At 59.6% G+C, this 19,678-nt stretch overlaps 1 protein-coding gene across 1 annotated transcript; it reads right to left on the bottom strand.

Moving 5' to 3' along the window:
- Positions 1–2,742: 2,742 nt before the first annotated feature.
- Positions 2,743–5,513, bottom strand: DUSP9 (dual specificity phosphatase 9). The gene is made up of 3 exons (XM_054578109.1): positions 5,147–5,513; positions 3,377–3,826; positions 2,743–3,068 (listed from the first exon to the last, which is right to left on the bottom strand). The coding sequence occupies exons 1-3, from the start codon at positions 5,511–5,513 to the stop codon at positions 2,743–2,745; spliced, it is 1,143 nt and encodes a 380-aa protein (XP_054434084.1).
- Between the last annotated feature and the right edge of the window lie 14,165 nt (positions 5,514–19,678).

Below are 19,678 nucleotides of genomic sequence, written 5' to 3'. Positions count from 1 at the left end.
CAAATTATCACAAGCTTAGTGGCTTAAGACGGCACACAGTTATTATGTTACAGTTATGGCAATCCAAAATAGACTTCAGGGAGTTAAAATCGAGGTGTCAGCAGGACTGTATATTTTTTTGAGGAGGCTCAAGGGAAGAAACCATTCCCCCCCCGCCCTTTTTCAGCTTCTAGAGGCCACCCGCATTCCTTGGATTGTGGCGCCTTCATCCATCTTCAAAGCCAACAGTGTAGCTTCTTCTAATCTCTCTCTGGCTCTGACCCATGTTTCTATCCTCAGGCTTCCTTCTCGCACTGTCCTGTCACCTCTTTCCTTTATAAAGATGCACGCAATGGCATTTAGGCCCCACTCGGATAATCCAGGACAGTCTCCCCATCTCAAGATCCTCGACTTAATCACATTGACAAAGTCCCTTCTGCCATGTAATGTACCATATTCACAGGGTCCCAGAAATAGGATGTGGCCACCTTTAGGGGACCAGTGTTCTGCCAACCATACGTATTGTGAGCGTTGCCCTTTAAGAGTGCGGGCTATATGTGGGGGCCCAGGTGTTTTCTTTAGGTTTCTACGGGTGGTGCCCAGAAAGCTATGGGAAGAGGGTATCCAAGGAAAAGGGGGTGGCCCTCGGCCCCGGGGCATAGATTCCCCACGGACAGGGGCTAGGCCCAGAGCTGGCTCATTCTTCTTGACACAAGTATCCTCATAGTTTCTGACCTCGGAGGTTTCTCTTATTTTCCTTCCAGCTCAACCATTCATTCCAACATGTTTTTAGGTTTTATCCTTTGTTTTAGGGGTTCTGCAACCAGAAGATTTCCCTGGACATGCTGTCTCCATTGTTCACAAAGTCGCCGCTGCATTCTCATACTACACTTGTCCCTGCCCACCCTCCAGCTTCCTTTCTACTTCCTGCCATGTCTCTGTGGTTGGGAATTCTGACTTTAGAAAGCCCACTCCAGCTGCTAAGTGCAGAAGGCACTGGAGGGGTTCAGAGCTGAGGCCGGGAGCCCAGGGAAGAGCAAGCCCCGTCTGTCACGTCAGGGGCTCCGTGGCCTCCGCAGGCTCTCTTTGCCTCCAGCCTGAGGCTTTTTGGCCCAAATCCCACACTTTATCAACCAGAGGGACAGGTGCTGGGACATGCAAGCTCCTTCTGTGGCTCCCATCGCCTCATACTGCGGCTTGGGACTGACTCCACACCAAGTCTTGGGGCGCAGCTGTCAAACTCCATGGTCACTTCTGGGTCCCTGCTCCCCTGATCTGCCTGCCACTCCAGACACTCAGTGCCATTTACTGCTTTATGTGGTCCGTTGTTTCGTGTCTTCCCTCCCAGGAAATTTGCTCCAAGTGGCAGGCCTCTGTGGTTCACTGCCTCGTCCTGGTCATTAGCCGTGTGTGACAGATAGAGGCTCAATGGGTTGTGAGTAAATGGGGGACTTGGTCAGAAGCTGGGCCGACAGGCAGTGCAGGCACCAGATGGGAAATGATGACATGGGGGTGGGGTGGTGCTTGAGTCCCTTTCCAGCCCAGCGTGTCGCCGCCCCCCTTCCTAAGCCTCCCTCCCCACCTCCCACCAAACCCTCCAAGGTGCTCAGGAAGCAGCTTCCCTCAGTTCGGTATCTTACATAAACTGTTTATTCAGGAATAATTCAAGAAAGGAACTGTGGGGTGGGTTCCCAAGGGTAAAATGGTCACTGGGCCGGGCATGTAAGCAGGCTGGGGTACTTGTGTAAGTGCCGCTGCCCACCGCCCATGAGGGGTGTGTACTGCAATGAATGATTGTGTGTGTGTGTGTGTGTGTGGCTGTGTGGGACCCGCAATATCAAAATTCAGGCCTTCTTCTTCCCCTCCCCTACCCGCAGTTCTTGCTCTGAGACCCCGTCTCCTTCAGTGGCAGTTTGGCCACCCTCAGTCACAAAGAGCCCCAGTTATACCGTCAAGACATCTGGGAAAGAGGAAAAAAAAGCATCTTTTCAAATGTCAAGTGGATAAACAGTCAGGGCGCCAGATGTGCGGCTGGGAACCCTCCCAATGGCTCTCAGGCTAGCGCTCTCCCCAACGGTGCTGCCCAGCAAGAAGCCACCCAGAGAGGGCCTGTCCCCATGGACGCTGGGTGGCCGCTGCACCTCTGAGTCCACATCCCCTGGGAAGCCCTTGGCAGAGAAGCAGGGAGGTGACTGCACTGGTGGTAGTGGTGAACCCTTCCCCCAAAACAGCCATTTAGGGACAGAGATGGGACTGGGAGCAGGTCCCTGCGGCAAATGAGGTGGCTGGAGCAGGCACACGCCCTTCCTGAAGGGGGAAACCACAGGGAAGCTGAGGGCCCAGCTGAGTTGGCAGAGCACGCAGGGCCTAGGCCTGGGAACAGGCAGCCACCTGGAATGGTCCCTCGGAATGGGAATCTTCCCCCAAAGAAAAATGTAACAGTCGCAGAAGAGGCAGTTTCTGGAGCGTGGTTCCGCCCCAAAGCGGCGAGGGTCAGGCCGGTGGTCCCTGGCCGGCCCATAGGCACATTTAATAGGGTTCCCGAGGATGTTTCAAGTGGGCAGGACAGGGCTCTCCTGGTGGCCACCCTGGAGGGGCTCCTATCTCCTGCCTCTTCCCACAGCCCCCAAATGAGGTATTGTGCTTCCCCCACTAACCCCCCCACCCTCCCCCCTACTTATAGCTGAGCCCCCTCCCTCCCTCTCCCTCCCCCCACCGGCACATGGGTGGTTGGGAGCACCCATTGGGGGGCAAGGCAGGGCCCTATGTGGGGTCCAGCTCAAAGACACCATCGCTGGTGGGGGTGGTGAAGAAGGAGGGTGGGTCAGAGGTGGCAGACTCCTGCCCTCCACTGCCCCGCTCCCGGGCACGCCTCTCCTCCAGCCGCAGGCTGCGCTCGAAGTCCAGCAGCTGCCCCATGAAGTTGAAGTTGGGCGAGATGTTAGACTTCTTCCGCTTGACCAGGTCGTAGGCATCATTGAGAGAGAGGTGGAGCTTCTGCATGAGGTAGGCCACGGTGACAGTGACGGAGCGGCTGACACCCGCCAGGCAGTGGACAAGCACCCCGCAGTTCTGGGACAAGGCCTCATCTAGGCGGGGGCAAAGTTGGGGCCAGCGTGAGGTGCAGGCCAGTGGCCTTCCGGAGGGGCCTCTGCAGCCCCTGCGCCGCCCTCCAAGCCAGGTGGCCCTGGACAGGTCTGCCCGCGAGCCCGGGCCAGCCTGAGGGCTCCTGGCCCCAGCAGTGCTCAGCCCCAGAAGTGCCATCCTGGCTTTGGGCTCCGGGGATGGCAGCCGAGCTGGGGAGGAGCCCTCATGAGGGAGAGGGGAAAGAACTGGGAGAGGCCAGGAGCCAGGCCTGGGGCCAGGAGGGAGAAAGGGGAGGGCAGCGTGGACTCACCAATGAATGCAATGGCCTCCGGAAAGAACTGGGACAAGTTCTGGCTCCAGTGGTCCGAGATGGGGATCTGCTTGTAGTGAAAGTCGCCGTTCTTCTCGAACAGATTAGGGAGGTTGGGGGTGACATTGAGGATATAACGGATGCCCAGCTTGGCCAAGCTCTCCACATTGGCTGAATCTCGGGCACTGCCCAGGTAGAGGTTGGGCAGGATCTGGACAGGGAAGGATGGCAGCAGCCCCACTGGCGGGGGCGTGGCACCTTCCGAATCCAGGCCGCAGCTCATGGAGTCTCGGTCGGGCTCAGATTCTGCGTCAGAGCAGTCAGAGCCCAGGCACAGGCCGCCCAGCCCCACTACTGGGCTGGGCACCATGGCCATGCTCGATCCACCACGGCTGCTGAGGCTGGTCTCACACAGGTGAGGGCACTCAGCCTGGAATCTGCTGAAGCCGCCTGCAGGGGAGAGAAGGAGTGTCCTGCTGATTTGGACTCCCGGGCAGGCAAGTGCCCCTGGCTGGGGATAGGGAACTGACCTTAGACAGTCCCGACACCAGAGGGGGCTTGCAGATGTCCCCAAAGAGGACTCGAAAGCCAGTGGCCTGTTTTAGATTGGTGTCACTGCATGGTGTGCTATGGGCAGCCCAGCCACCCTCACCTAGGCAAAGCCGCCCCCAAAGGATCTTACACCCCCAGGGCCAAGCTGAGGCAGGCATGAGGGCTCAACAGAGTCTAGATGTATTGCTAGTTTGGGAGAGGTTGGAGGCCATCAAAGAAAACGAAAGGTGCAGATATATCTTCTTGGCCTGAGTGCCTCCTTATCCAGCTCGACCAGGAGCGCCCTGATGCAGGGGCCAGGTCACAGCCATCTCTGTGCTCTCTCCAGGAATGAAGTGGGACCCCAAGAGGAGGGGAGCCTGGGAAGGAGTGCAGCATTTCACCTGGATGGTTCCAAAGTCCTAAGAAGCGAGCCTTTCCGTGGTCTACAGATAACTTTTATTTCCCTGGGCTGGGGTGGGGGCCTGGAAACCCAACACTGTATATTTCTGTATCCCTGTGCATTCAGAAAGGAGCAAGGGAACAAAGACCAATGACCGTCTTTGATGCGGGGGTGGGGGGGGGTGGGGACGACTGGCTCTGCAGATTCACGGGAACCCTGTCCTTACCCTGGACCTCTGGAAGGGGGGTGGGGTGGGGTGGGGTGTGTGTGTGTGTGTGTGTGTGTGTGTGTGTGTGTGTGTCTTTGGCTCGGCAAGGAGCCAACAGGCCTGTATCAGCCTGTCTCTCCTCCATCCCCCAGCCTTGCCATGACTATGAGGGGGCAGGTCTCCACTTCCACAGGCCTCCTTCTGCCTTCACTCTTCCTCTCTCCCTCCCTCTCTCTCCCCGCTACTAAAGCCTTTTCAGAGCAGGATTTGTCCTCTTGTGTCTTCTGCCTCCTTTTCCCATGGCTGGGCAGCTGGAGGAGGTGCTAGTACTATCCCAGGAACGCTGGGAGCCCGCACGTGGGACTCCATTCTTGAACATCATGTGAGCCAAGTCAGGTCAGCCAGATTCTTCCCATTTTCCAGACTCAGAAAATGAGTCACCTCCCAAGGGTGAAGGAATTGCCCAAGGTCATGCTCAGGGGACGGTATCTCACCTCTACTTTACACAAAAGAGCGGGGCTTGCTCAAGGTGAAATGGATTGTGAACCCCCTTGGAAGGTGGGGTCCTGACTCCCGGGCTGGGATCCTCCCCAGGCCAGTGCCCAACCAAGCCACCGCTCGCACCTACCCTGTAGGTAGTAGGCTAGGTAGCCTTCCTCCCGCAGCTTCTGGAGCAGGGTGCCCAGCACTGAGTCCGGCTCCCACTCCTCGACCTCAGCCTCCCCGCGCCGATGCCGGCCGCCACCCTGGTCGTACAGGAGCACTGGGGCGGGCGGGGGCGGCTGCAGTGGCGGTCCCGGCAGGAGTGCGCGCACCGACAGGCTCCCCCGCCGAAGACGGCGCAGCAGCAGCGCGGGCAGGGCCACACTCAGCGCCCCGCCGATGCGCGCCGACTCGTACAGCTCGCGGCTGCGGCAGTCCAGGAGCAGCAGCCGCGGCTGCGGGGGCGACAGCTCCCGGCGCAGCCACAGGCACGAGCGACCCAGACCCTCCATGGGTTCGCGGCTCCTGGCACGTCGGGCCGCTAGTGCTGCGGAGAGAGGAAGGCATGTGCCGTGAGCCAGCGTCCTCCGCCTCCCGCTGCTGTGAGGCTAACCCTCGGGTCCTGAAGGCAAGCTCCCAGGGTCCCGCGGGGACACCCCCCCACCTCCCGATTCTCTTCTGGCGACGCTCCCACAGTGAGGACACTCAGAAGGCGCTCCTGCGCCCCAGGAAAAACACCCGAGGCGGCCACCTGGGTTCCTGGTCGCTGCTCACTGCCCGGGGAAAGGAACTGTGAAAGGTCCCCCAGGAGAGGAAGGCTGAGCGTCCAGCAGCCCCTCTGAGAGCCGTGGGTTCCTTTCCAGCCCCTCCTGGGGCGTTTCAAGACCACGGCCACCTTCCTCCTTTCATACCTTGTTTCTGCGTTCCTCCCTCGGCCTGCCCTCCCTTGGCCTGCCCGAAATCACTCCCCAAGTCCGAGCTTCCGACTTTGGGGTCGTGCGTGCGAGAGGGGTTCAAGACCGAGATCTTCCCTACAGCCAGGTGGGCCCAGGGAATAAAGGTGGAGCGGAGGTGATGGACCTTGGCTAGCCCTCTCAGAGCTGACCCAGCTCTGGTTCCCACCCGCTTCTCGAAAAAGAAAAAGAGACCTGAAGCGTGATCCGATGTCTCAGCCACGGCCACCGTGAGACACGGGCGCGGTCTTCAGGCAGGGTGTCCCCGGACCCGGACGCAGGGAAGAGGGCTGTGCTGCCGAGCAGGCGGGCACGTGGAAGCAAAGTCCTGAGTCTTGCGCCGCCCGCTTGCTGGCTGCTTCCTCGCAGAGGGACCTGATTTCCACCTTGGAGCAGCTGCCTTTGGACAAGGAGTTACCGTTCAGAGGGGCGGGGCAATGGGGGCGGGGTCAGGGGTCCAGCGAGCCAACGGGTGCTAGAGAAAGCAGTCGGGTGCCCCCCCCCCTCAGCTGAGGCTTCCACCCAAGCGGGACAGGGCCAGGGCAGAGGCCAAGGGCAGGTCAGGGGCCCAGCAGGGGACCAGCCACAGCTCCCCTGGCCGGCGCCAGTCAGGCCCCAGAGGCAGGGGGAGGGGTGGGGACAAGAGCCCAGGGCCCCTACCCCAGAGGCTGCTTCCAGCCCTACTCACTTGGTGACCCTGCACCCTCATGTCTTCAGTGACTCATCATAGCCACCACCTTGGGCTATCATGGGATGCCACTGAAATCGTGGCGGGGAGGAGGAAATAGGAACAGAAATCCAGTGCTGCTTTCTGGCCCAGAACTCTGCCCAAGGCTGGCCGGAGGGCTAAGCAAGCAGAGGACAGCTTCTGGGCACCCCCACTGGCTTTATCGGAACAGGCCTGGCCAAAGGCACCCAGGAGCTCTGAGCTCCTGGCCCCAAACTTCGGTGTTCTGCTCTTATCACATTACTGATCCTGGGAGTCACCCCAGCTTCTCCCTCTGCCTCCTGTCTAGTCAAGAGCCAAGTAGTTTCTACTTAAGTCCCATATCTGCACTCTCTCCTCTGCCCCTGCTCTGGCCAAGGAAGGGTTTGTACTTGCCAGCTCTTGACCAGGTCGCTGACAGAGCTTCCAAAGCTCTCTCCCTGCCTCCAGGTTTGTCTGCCTCGACCACCTTCTGCCCTGCCCTGCACCGGAACATTTGTTCAGAAAAGGCCAGTGGCCTCCATACCGTCCATGGACACAGGATGATGAACCGGCAAGACACACAGGGTCTCTGCTTGCATAGAGCTCCCAGACTAGGAGGACAGTCCCGTAATAAACAGGGGACCAAACAAACAATACCAGGTGTGGTAAGTGCCGAGACAATGAAACGAGGCGGGGAAGGCTTCTGAAAAGTCTGGTTGTATGTCCCTTCTCTATTTAAAACTCATCTAAAGCAAATAGCAGAGCTGAAGGAAAATGTACAACAGATAAGATAAAGCTCATACAAATTAATCGAAAGGTTAAGACTCCGATAGATAAATAGGCAAGGAACCAGAAAAGACTGCACGAAGGAGGAAACCCAACTGGGTACAAGAATGGGGGGAGGTTCAACCTCAGGCATGGAAGGAAAGCAAATTTAGAAACCAAGGTAACAGCAACAGAAAACAAGATAACACTTCCCACCTATTACAGTAGTAAAATGTTCTCAAAATGAGAACACCCAGTGCTGGCAACGGTGCTGTGAAACTGGCCTGCCGCTCTATTGCTGGTTGTTGGAGGATTCTCTATTGGCCCTCTCGGAAACTAATTTGGTAATATACGTCTAGCGCTAGAAAGAAATCCACACCCTATGGCCACTTCTGGGAATCTACCCTAAGGAATTAAGTAAAAGAAGGCAGAGCTATGCACATAGGATGGGGCGCCACAAGACATAGTAGTACCTAACGAGAATAGGGCTCAAAGCCACTGGAAGGCCCAAATCTAGGCTAGTTGAGTCTCGTGTGGCTACTGAAGACTCCTCTCAGACCAGACTCAGAGGAGAAAAGCCAGGAGGTAGTGCTGGGGAGAGCCAGGCTGCCTCAAAGGGGCCTCCAGTCATCCCGCCTTCCCTTCCTCCCTGGCCCACTGGGTCACCAGCCTGGGTCTAATCTCTGGGACGAGTCCCACTGCCAGCATCCGAGGCCTCAGGCAGCTAGGTTGTGTCCCCCTTCCCTTGGCCCAGGCCTCCCTCCTCTGCTCCTCTGCACCCCAGCCAGATTCTGTTCCTTCTTCAGCCCCACTCCCGCACCAGGGTGCCCTCCTCCAGGTAGCTTTTGTCTGTCTCCTGAGCAGGTTTGTGGTCTCCCTCCTCTGTGCTCCAGACCTCAGCTCTCTGAGGCTGCAATGCCCAAGAACTGAAGTTTGGGAGGCTGGGGATGAGGGTACAGGTCAGAGAAGGGCCCGTTTGCCTCTGCCCCATGTGCTCTTAGGCAGGGACTCTGTCCTTCTAGTGTTTCCTGTCCCTCCATCCTCGCTGCCCTCAAGCAGAAGTAGGCTGCCACCTGGACATGGGCCCCCAGCCTGGGGGCTCCCTCCAGGCCCACTGCACCTATGGATGGTACCCTGGGGTGGCCAGGGGTTGAAGGCACCAAGTGGTTCTGCAATGTGCCAGCCTGGGGTTCCTGGATTGACTGTGTTGCAGGCAGTGAGGTGGAAAGGTCCATTTGACAGGAAGGTGGAGAGACACATAACTCCCACCCACGCTGCCATGGGGGTTCAGCGTGGTTGGAGAGAGGGTCTTCAACCCCGAGGAAGGGAGGAGCTCCTGAGATGCCCAGGCGTGCTATCTGGAGAGGGCTTCCTGGAGGAGGTGATGGGAGGCTGTCTGGGAAGATGACGGTGAGGGAGGCAACTTTTGCAACGGTGAAGGGAGAGGAAGCTAGGCTCCAAGAAAGCCCCCAGGGTTGGATTGTGTTGGGGCCTTTGTCTCCCCACGCCTGAAAAGTGGCTCCCCTGCATCTTGCTCCCAATCCTGCTGGCAAGCCCTCCAACCAGAAAAGCGAGTGCTCTGTGCCCGGAGCCAGCAGCGCCCGCTGCGCCAGCAGCAGGACGAACTGGAACCTGTTGCCACCTCCGCACTGCAGGGCTGAGCGCAGCCAAGCCCCCCTCCCCCGACCCTCGCCGGCCCGCCCGTGCTTGGGCCCCCGGCAGCGCCTGCTCGGGGAGCCCACTCGGGGCGCCCACCCCGCCCCGCGCCTGCTCTCCCGGCAGGCTGGGCAGGGGGAGGCGGGCTGCGCGCCTGGGCCTCTCCAGGCCCCCTCTGGCGGGCGGGCGGAGCAAGGCCGCGCGCTCTCTGCAGGGTGGGCGCTGCGCCCGCTGCCCCAGCCCACGCTGGGCGCCCCTGGTCTCCGCCTCGCCCTCGCCACTGCCCCTAGGAGGCTGCGGGGACGTTGCGGCCCTAGGCCCCTTGCGCGTCGCGTGTGCCCTCTTGTCCCCAGAGCCTCCGGAGAGCGGCGCCCCGCCTCTCCCTCCATCCCCCCATTCCAAAATGCACGGTTCCCGCCGGGCCGAGTAGCAGGATTTCGGCTGTCGCGGCCCGGTCACATGGCCGGGAGCACAACTCCCCGCGACAGCGTTCCTGCCAAATCCTGTGTCTTTTCCACCAAATTCACTTTTTGCTGGGGATGGCTTTCTGCTTTTCCTGGTCGGTCTTCTCGTGGGACTGGGAGTTCCTCCAAGGCAGGAGCGGGTGTGTGCCCGGCCCCAAGCTGGCCCCAGACCCCAGTGCAGGGCCTGGCAAGAGCCGGACGCTCACGGAAGAAATGCTTGTTAACAACGAAGGCATGAATGAATGAAACCAATTGTTGCACCCAGGGAGCCTAGGAGGGTGCTGCTTTTGCTTCCTCTCTCAGAGGGTTGCACACTGCCCCCGCCCCCCACGCACAAGCACACGTGCACACACATTTCTCCCCCCAACACATGCAGACAGGCACACTACATTGCCTGAATTACTGTCCTCGTGAAGCCGACCTACTACGTGTGCTGCCTCCATTTCAGTCCCTGCCTCTCAGCTTCCTCCCGTCCCCCACCAGCGCCCCGATTTCTAGGTACCGTACCTTGCTCCCCAAGTGCCTTCTTTATCTCTTAGGGAAGAGGCCAAGCCAGTCGCTGGGGAGACTCAAGGTCTGTTTAGGAAGTCACCTGGTGGCCCTCAGGATGGCAAGCCGCTGCCGAAGGCGAGCCACAGGCGCCTGGCAGGGATGTCACCAAATGCTGCAGCCTCTAGAGCCCGCGTGCCAGGTGTTGGGGGTGGTGGTGGGAGGGACTCAGGGATGTGCTGGGGGCTGTTGAAGGCTATTTGTAATGGGGGCAGTGCAGGGTGCTGGAGAGCGGGAATCCAGCAGGTGTGCATACATATTGGGGTGTCTGAGATTACCGTGCTGGGGAGTGGGCCTGGCCGCAGGAACTGGGGAGTGTCGGCCACTGGGGTGTGGGTTAGTGTTGGGGCTTTGCTCGGGGGCGGGTGGATTGCAGTGTCTCTGGGCTGGGAATGTGGGTGGAGTGTCTGTAATGAGCATATGGGGAGTCGGAGATGGTGGGGGCACGGTGAAGGGAGCTATGTTAGTGCAGAGAGTGCAGGGATGTGTTGGGAATATGCGTGCCTGGGTGTGTTTCGAGGCGTGGCAGGGTCTGGGATGGGTGCTGGCCTGAGTTGGGGACAGTGGTGAGTGGTAGGCTAGGGGCTGCTGTTTGCACTGTAGGGACCTGGGCCCGCGGTGCATGGTTTGTGCGCTCGCGTTAAGTGGCACGGGGTGTGCGTGGCGGAGGACACGGGAGGTGCATGGGTGGGATGCGGGAGTATGTGGTGGCAGGACCAAGCGGGTCTTGCAGGGGCGCGTGGTCAGCCCCGTGGGATGTGCGTTGGCAAGACTTTGGGGGTGCAGGGTGGAGGAGCGCACGTCGGACGGCGGCCAGGCCGGGTGGGGGTGGGGTGGGGTGGGTGCCCTGGCGCCGCGTGCTCCGCTCACCTCTGTTCACCTCTGTTCCGCTCGGCTTCCTGCGCCGGCTCCGCGCGTGGCGGCCGGGAAGTTTCCGAGGCCCGGGCGGCGGGGAGCGCCACCGCCACTGCCGCCGAGCGCCACCGGAGCCTCGGGCGGCGGCCTCGCCTGGAGCCGAGGGGCCGCCGCCGCCGCCGCTGCGGAGGGAAACTCCAAATCCCGCCTCCGCCGCCGCCTCCTCCCCTCCCGTCGCCGTCTTCTCCGCCCCCTGCCCAGGAGGGGCACTGTCGCCGGCGGCGCGCAGGGAGGGAGCGGGGAGGGGCCGCGGCCTGCCCGGCGTCTCCCTCCACCTCTCCCACCTCCTTCCGTCTTCCTCCCACCTGCAAGCCTTTGCCCGCTCCGCTTGCTGAGGCCCCTGTCTGGATACCCACTGCACCCCCTGGCCCCCAATGGCCCTGCTGCATGAGGGCCCCGAGCCTGGGGGACCAGGAGTGAGGTGTAGGGCTCTGACCTATGCTGGGCCTGGGCTGGGGGTGGCTTGCACCAAAGAATCAACGATGGCCCCCCTGCTCCCTTAAAGAGAAGCGAAAGGGCCCATCGAGGACCGGGTGCAGCTTGGGCTCCAGGGCCACCTCCTGCCGCCGCAGGGGAGAGGGCTTATGGTCCACCTGACAGCACTGCAAAACCCCCCAACTCCTGGGTCTTCCTGCACTGTCTTCTCCCAATTCTCACATATTAGACTCTGACTAATAGTAATAGCACTGGAGCTTGGGTGCCTGGAAAGGGTGGAGCCAAGGCGTAGGGGGAGGGGTTGGGAGGGGGCCATTAGGCCCAGTGCCCTTTCCTCTGCACTAAAAGCCACAAGCATCCCCATCAAGGAACTCATTTCGTCCCTACACCGGTCTGTTCCCATGCGATAGCTATGGAAACTGAGGCAGTGGTTTCCGGGTGGTCACACAATAATGAGTGGGCCCAGACTGGCTGAGTTCCAGAGCCACAGTTGAGCGTGAACAAGGAGGCCCACTGGTTCCTGGATTGGTCACTCCTGTGGGGAGGGGGAGGCAGGGGGGAGCACACAGGAGCTCAGCCCTGGAATGAGTCACAAGGGATGCTGAGAACCAGCACGAGGCCATGGGCCCTCAAGGGCAGGCTTCCGGCTGGGGGGGGGTTCCCTTCTCAGCTCAGGGAGATCAGAATAAGGGGAGGCCAGGCTGGGACGACATCTTGAAGGAGATGGGCAGAGCTGGGTTGCCAGCCACTCCATGGATGAGGGGCAGCCAAGGGAGGCCTGGCTGCCTGGCTTGCATCTGCCGCAGCACTGGATTCCCCTGAGTCATTACCCCTGGAAAGGAGAGGAGAGAGACAGCTTTGTTTCTGGTGCCTCAGTTTCCCCGCCTGCACATTTGGGGAGGGAGAGGGGACCGCCTGATCTTCAAGGGCCCTCCTAGCTTCATGGCAGTTTTAATCCATACCGTGTGAGCCAGGGCAGGGTCCTGCTGCCACTAGCCTGCACGCCTGCCCTCCCCTTTGCCCCCTTCTGGCCTCAGCAGATGCCCACCCGCACTTGGGCCTGCGGCCTTTGGGGCTGCACGCGCTGGTTGGTGCATCTGCCAGGTAGAGGCCCAGATCCCCGCCCCCACCCCCTGCCTGGCCAGGCCGTCCTTTCTCATCTCCTTCTGCATCAGGGCTCTGGGGTCCAGTGTGGAATGAAAATGCCAAAATGACATCTCTCCAGTGAGCAAACAAAACTGTGTGTGGGTCCTGCTACTGGACCCTGTGCCCTGAAAGTGCTGCCAATTGTCCTGAAGTTGGGAGCCCTTGCTAAGAAATCACATGCTAAAAGCTGTGCCGTACGGCAATAGGACCGTTTTGTTAGCGAAAACATGAAAATACATGGAGACCAAGGAAGATGGAACTGGCTTTCACCCTTTGGTGGTCCTCCCATTTGGGGAGGACTTGCATGGTGGCTGTGCCCATGGCCCAGGTACTCAGTTGGCCCCTGGTAGAGGCTCGGTGAGCTGACTCACAGAGGAGTTTCTGGAATGATTGGATAACCTCCCCCCCCCCCCCCAATCTTGTGCTTTAGTGACTCAGGGCTGAACGGCTGGAGGAGGAACATTTGGATTGAATGATGCTGCCCCCCCACCCCTGCAAAGCTCCCACTCCAGCCCTCCCACAGTGCCGCTGCTCTCCAGGCAACAATACCCACCAGTGCTGGAGGAAAAGAAAGCTAACACAATGGCCAGGCCAGGCCAGGAGCTCTAAAGGCACAAGCCTGCTCCACCTCAGGAAATGGGACCTCCCTCCTCATCCCCAGAGACTTTTCTTGGCTAACAAGGCCTGGCCTGTGCCCTGTTGAGGAATAAAATGGAGAACCTTCTTGAACAGGTCTTGAGTGCGAGGCCAACCGTATCAGAATTGAGGTTGTTCTCAAGGCGCGGCTGGGCCTCCATTTTGGAAGCAGCTAAGCCCAGGTGCTCGGGTCCTGTCTTCCCTCACAGAAGCCTCAGAGTGGGGTGACTGGGGTGCTCCAGCCCTCACCCTCTCCTCTGAGGGCCTGCCCCCTTTCCAAGAGAACCCCCCCACAAGGCTCTCGGTGGGGCTCCAGGAACTGCCAGTCCTTTGAAAGGTGAAGGGGGTGCCGAGGGCTGGGCCCTGCTTGGGATGGAGAAGTCTCCAGCCTGTCCGACCCAGCTGCCGGCCCTGCTTTGCCACACTGTGCTATGGCGGGCCTTTCACTGCAGGCGCAGTCCTTGTTCAGTTGCACCTTTTCCAGGTCCTGATTCTGGGCCACTTGACAAGGGAGCGAAGCTTTGAGGAGAGGCCCACCACCCCACCTGGCCCCTGCATGGAGACCCTGCTTCCATCTGGGGGGGCCCTGGCACTCGGGTGCACGCACACCCGAGGCTTTATTTCTGGGCAATGTTTGGTCTTACTGAAATCAGTATCTGCAGCCGAAGACGTTTGCTCATATGACAACTGTCCCCCAGGCTGCCGTCGCTCCACCACTGGGTAACAGGCTTCACTCTGCCCCTCCCCCATCCGAGGCTCCTTAGCCAGCATTCTGTAGACGTGATGCCAGTTGCCATGCCTTCAGAAGCACATTCTAGACCCTGTTCCAGAGCACCCCACCTGCCTGTGGCAGCTCCCGAAGGAGCTACATCAGGACATTTTAAACCAAATGGCCCTGTGGCAGCTCCCAGATCTGCACTTGCAGCTGAGGTAAAAGGGTGAGACACAGTGCCTGGCAGGAGAAGGAGGGAGTAAGAGAGGAGGGAGGGAGGCCAACAGCCAGCCATACCGCGATTGATTTCTGAGGGGCTGGTTCTTCGGGAGCCATTAACGCCCCCATTCCAGGAGGGCTCAGGTTCAGGTTCAATAGCCTGGTTATAAACCCCCTCCGGCCAGCTGCGCGGGCTCCTTCTCCTTGTCTTGTCCTCCCAAGCAGCAGTGCATGTGTCTGGATATACATTACAGTTGATAAAATCCTTGTATAAGGAGAGAGCAAGACACCCACGTCCATTGGCTGGACTAGCAAAGGGAGGTGAGAGGGAAGAGAGGAGAGAGTGGGGAGCCCCTCCAGCCCCTGCGTGGTGGAAGGGGAGGAGAGAAGGAAACGGATGACTCTCCTGGCTTGTTCAAGGGAAACTGAGTGCCCAATGGGGGAACGAGGGAAGGGGAGCCACTGAGGGTGGAAGGCTGGAATTGCTGCGGACCCCGGTTGCTCTGAGGAAGGCTTCTGAGACTGGCCTGCTTGCCTTTCTGGCCACCTCTCTCCGCACCGCCTCCAGGAACGTGCCTCTCCACTTAGGCCATCTCATCACCGGAAAGCAGATAATATATGGAACAGGCAGTGAGGCCAGGTCTGGGCGAGGGCTCATTCTCACTCCTTGCCCTGGCGGATGCTCACATGTCTGCCAGGGGAGGTGAGGGGTGACTTCTAGGGATGCTTCTGGTTTTTCTTACCTCAGGCGGCCTGCCCGCCTTTATCACAGCGCTAAGCATCCCATCTGGCTGCCCCCGCCCCGCCCCCGCCGGTTCCCCCTGTCCCTCCCAATACTGAAAGGCCCAACCTGGGCCCCCTCTGGCTCCCTGCATCCATGCTAAGGCCCAGCGTCAGGATGGGTCATGGGCTACTCTGGGGTTAGGGCGTACTAGCGCTTCTCCGTACCTCTCCCCCAACTGCTGGCGCCATCCCGAGATGGCGGGGGGCGGGGGGGGGTCTCCATCCTCTGGTCCGGTCTGGGGTCTGGGCTCGCTTCTGTGGGCCTGGCAGCCCTAGTAAGTCTCTCACAGAGACTGAAATAACTGAGGGCGGGAGGGCGCTAAGACCCAGGACAGTGACTTGCCCAAGGCCCTACAACTTAGTTGATGAAGTTGGAGCCCAAGTCCACAGCTACAGATGACAGGGACCACTTTCTAGGAGAGGAGTCAGATATGACAAAAGCAGGTACTGCGGTTGAGCCCTCGGGGCCCACGTCTCAGGAGCGTGCTGTGCAGGGCCAGCTCAGAGTTGCTTGGCCGCTGGGAGGGAGACTCGGGTGGGGCCCTCCAGTCTTGCTGGGAACACCCCATCCCAGGACCCTTGGATGACGAGAGTGGTCCCTCCTGGTCACCATTCGGGTAAAGGAGACAACGGGCACAGCCGTGCTGTTACTAAACCATTCTGGCACCATTCGACGAACCTTTGAGATGAAGAAACTGAGATACAGAGAGACAGGGTCAAGGACCCAGCCAGGCTGCAGCCTCCATAGAGGGATTGCCTCTGCCCTTGGGGGCTGGGGGCGGGGGGCAAGAAGGAAGGGTCCAGAGACCCAGTCAGAGCAAGGAAGGAGGCAGCTTCTTCCTTGCAAGAGGGCCCCTGGCGAGCTGTCCCTGAAGTCTGAACGGACTGTGGAGAGGGCCTGGTCCACCTTTGAGTGCAGGCCAGCTCCGCCAGCGTGGGGCCCTAACCCATGGCTCCAGGGTGACAGACGGGCCCCGGGAGAAGGCGTACCCCAGTCCAGATGAGGGCCTTCTCCTCTGTCACCCTTTCTTGGCCCTTCCCCCTGTCCTCTGTGAAGCCCCCCAGCTCTTGCGGCCCCTTCCCCACTTTCGTGCTTGAGAATCTCGCCACCAGGAAGGCTTGGGATATTTCTGCCAACTCTGTAGGGATTTTCTGTCTAAATTTAGAGTAGCTATTACCCTGCCACAGTACCTGCTTCCCACATTGGTGACTCATTTGCATCCTGAGAGCACCCAGCACAGATGTGGGTCCACGTGACCTGCTGCCCCTAAGGGCCAGCCCCTGGGCAGAGAGAGGGCGAGAAGTGGGAAGGGGAGGTTAGGACCCTGTGGCGGCGAAGCCAGAGGGATCAATTGAATGACTCAAGAGATTCCATGGGTGGGAAGGGGACATCCAAGTCCCCTCGCTCAGGGTCAGGCCTATAGCCTGGTTTCCACACTGGCCCTCCCAGCGTGGGGCTGTGATGAGTCCCTGAGCCCCTTGCAGTGGTCCTCACTGTCCTGCCTGTAGGTGACCGTAAGTCCTTAGTCACTGGGTGCCTGGGCAGTGTGGGGAGTCAGCTCCTCTGTCTCCTGTCTCATCCTGACACTCAGAATGCGGTGAGGGAATGCCTGGGGGGCTCTCAGAGTCCTGGCTCAGCCCAGGCTGCTCTAGGGTCCTGTTTGACGCTCTGTCATCAACCTGGAGCAGTGTCCTGAGACTGGTCTTCTAGTAGGTGGAAGCCTCTCTTCCCGGCACCGCGCGTCTGGGCCAGCATGGGGTGGGACCGTGAGGGTAACACAGAGCTCAATTTGTCAACCTGCCCTTGAAGAGCTGGCCGGAGCCACAGGGACTGTGATTGTGACCTCAGCTGCCCTGTGGCATCCTGGCCTGTGCTGCCTGTGCTCTGCAGTTCCGGAAGGGAAAGGGGGGTGGGGTTGAGGATGGGGTCTCCAAGGCTATACTCCTAGGCCGGCTTTCCAGTCACCAGATCAAAGTTGCTGAGCTCCAGATGCAAACTTCTTGTGCCTCAGGTCTCAGTCCTGGTCCCACTGTGGCTGGCCTGAACAGGCTCTGCAGGTTCCAAGGGAGAGAAGTATCCAGAAGTTGTCTTCAGGTAGGGGGACTTGTGGGGCCTGGAATGCTGTCTCCCTAGCCAAGCCTCCCCTCCCAATGGCTCTCATCGCCATGTCCCCCCAGCGCCAGCCTTACCTCTACCCAAGCCCCTAAATGGCTCTCAAAACCGCCCCATGACATCTGTGTCTTTGGAGTGGAGAAACCTCTGTGGCCCGCCTCTCTCCTAAGCTCTGGGCGCTGCCTGTTTTCCCACAGCCGCCCCCTCTCGGAGCCCAATGCTAGTTAGTATCACCTAGCTTCCTGAGGTGACTTGTCCGCATTCCTGTCAAACTCCAGGGTCTTTGAGGCTCTTCCTCCTGGCCACCCCCTCACTCCCCCAGTTGCAGGTTCACTCCCGGTGCCTTTACTCTGGGTTCACGGCCTCCCTCCTTCCATGTCAGCCCTCATCCTTGTTATGGCTCCTCTGAGCCCTTGCTTCTCATGGCTTCTCTGGTGCCAGCCCCTTCTCCGCTTGGAACCTCACTCTCTGCCTGTAGAATCCCTTGTTTTCCCCTGGCCACCTTCCTTTCTGCAACCCTCAGCAGCCACTGCTGACCTCCGTCAGCCTCCTGGAGCCCGGCTCAGACCAATCTCTCCCAGTGGGTGCCTTTGCCACCCACATCACCAAGAACCTTCAGGCCGGCCCTGGCCAGGTGGCTTAGTTGGTTGGGGTGTCGTCCCATACACCAAAAGCTTGTGGGTTTGATCCCCAGTCAGGACACATACGTAGGCTGTGGGTTTGGTCCCTGGCCAGGGAGCATACGGGAGGCAACTGATCCGTGTTTCTCTCTCACACGGATGTTTCTTTCTCTTTCTCTCCATCTCTCTCTTTCCATCTCTCTCTCTCTCTCTCTCTCTCTCTCTCTCTCTCTCTCAAATCAATTGATATATCCTTGGGTGAGGGTTGAAAAAAAAGAACCTTCAGGCCAGTCAGGTGAGAGCTCCCTGGACTTCGTGCCCTTCCTCAGTCAGAACCCGCAGCAGTCGTAGTCCTGGTCCCATGCTGAGCAGGCCTCTCCTCTTGTGCCTCAAGCACCGGCCAGGTGCTGCCGCCCAGGTGCCCGCTTCAGTCTTGATCTCACTCAGACCCTCTGTGCCCTCCCTCCTGCTGAAACACTCACCCCTTCTGCCCTTCCACGCGCCAGTTTTCTTCCCATTACTCTGGCCAACTGTCCCATCTCTCTTGGGCTCCACAGGCCTCATCTCCCTTACATGATCTCACTGGATGACCTCAGCTCTTCTCTTGGGTGATGACTGTGACATCAGTGTCTCCTGGGGGGGGCATGCCCACAGCTCCAACTGCCAGCTGGCCATTGCCACCTGGATGTCCATGGCCCTTCAAATGAATCGCATCCCACCGGGAACTCACTGCCTTCCCTCCAGTCACCCAAATCCTAACCTCAGGGGTCGCACTCAGGTCCCCTCTCTCTCCCACACCCCCTCACATTGCCAGCCTCTGCTGGGTTGACCAACTAAAGAGCTTGCAAGTTTATTACCTCCTGTCCCTGGCCAGGCCCTGCCTCCTCCTCACTGTCTGAAGCCTCCTAGCTCAGCCCTGCCACCCATCCCCCGCACGGTGGACGCAGTGATTGTCCTAAAGCAGAGGCCATCAGACACTCTCCTCCTCAACACCCTCCAATGGTTCTGAGTGGCTTTGAGAACAAAATCCAAGAGCTGTGGCCAGCTCACATGGCCCTGTGCGACCAGCTCCTGCTTCTTCTCCAGTCCTCTCCCAGGTCACTCTTCCAGCCCGATTGCTGTGAGTGGCTGCCAGAATGTACCAGGATGTCTCATGTCCCTTTGCCTTATTCTAAATAAGCTCACACTGTGAGGTTCCAGGTAAACACGTGTTTTGTGGGGCTCCTCTTCAGCCCACTCCAGCCTGCTCCCTGCCCCCAGTTCATGTCCAGCCCCTGTGTACAGTACGTTCCCGTGATTGCCACGCCCTGGCCTTCACTTGCCATGCTTGTTGCCTCCTCCCATCATAGCCCTCTGTCAGCCTGGCATACCACTTTCGGCCCTTCCCTGGGGCTGCGTGGCTCAGGTTGCCTGTGTCCTTCCAGCTGTGGCCCACTGCAGCCGTTGGCCAGCGAGCCAACTTTTTGAGTTGACAGAACGTTTGGAGGAGAGGGGCTGTGTCGCGTTGGCACACGTCTCCAGTACTTTGCACCCAGCCTGCCTCTGGGATGGGGCTCAAGCCATGTGTGTAGACCCAGGAGCAGATGAATCCAAAAGTTTGACTTGAGTTGCTAGATGACTTTAATAGGGTCACCAGACTCTCCTGATTAAGAAAGAGGAAAACAAAGCTGGCAACCGAGGAAGGGACAGGGAGATGTGCAGCTGCTGCTGGCTGGCTCCTTTCTCGCTGCTGGGGACCCAGAGGACAGGGCTTGGGTCCTCTTGCTCCCCTGTGAGAGTCCCATCCCTGGGATTCTCCCATGCTGCCCACCGTGGGCCTCGGCTCCATTCTTCCTGGAAGAACGCGGGGTGCAATGTCCTATCCCGGTTTGGAGCCCTGGGCCTGGGAGGGAGGCAGGCGGCCCGGGGCCAGGCGGCCTGGGCTCCTCAGGCTGCTGGGGTCCCTGAGCCCTGCCTGTGAGGGGGTGGCCCCTGCTGTCAGAGGGAGGCTCCCACCTGATGTGGCCCAGTACCTGTGGCAGGA

The sequence above is a fragment of the Pteronotus mesoamericanus genome, unplaced genomic scaffold (assembly GCF_021234165.1).
Source record: "Pteronotus mesoamericanus isolate MK-2021 breed Mesoamerican mustached bat unplaced genomic scaffold, CSHL_Meso_final contig_493, whole genome shotgun sequence".
NCBI classification, from domain to species: Eukaryota; Metazoa; Chordata; class Mammalia; order Chiroptera; family Mormoopidae; genus Pteronotus; species Pteronotus mesoamericanus.
Note: the sequence above shows the minus strand (reverse complement) of the source record. Positions and strands in the feature narration are given on the sequence as shown.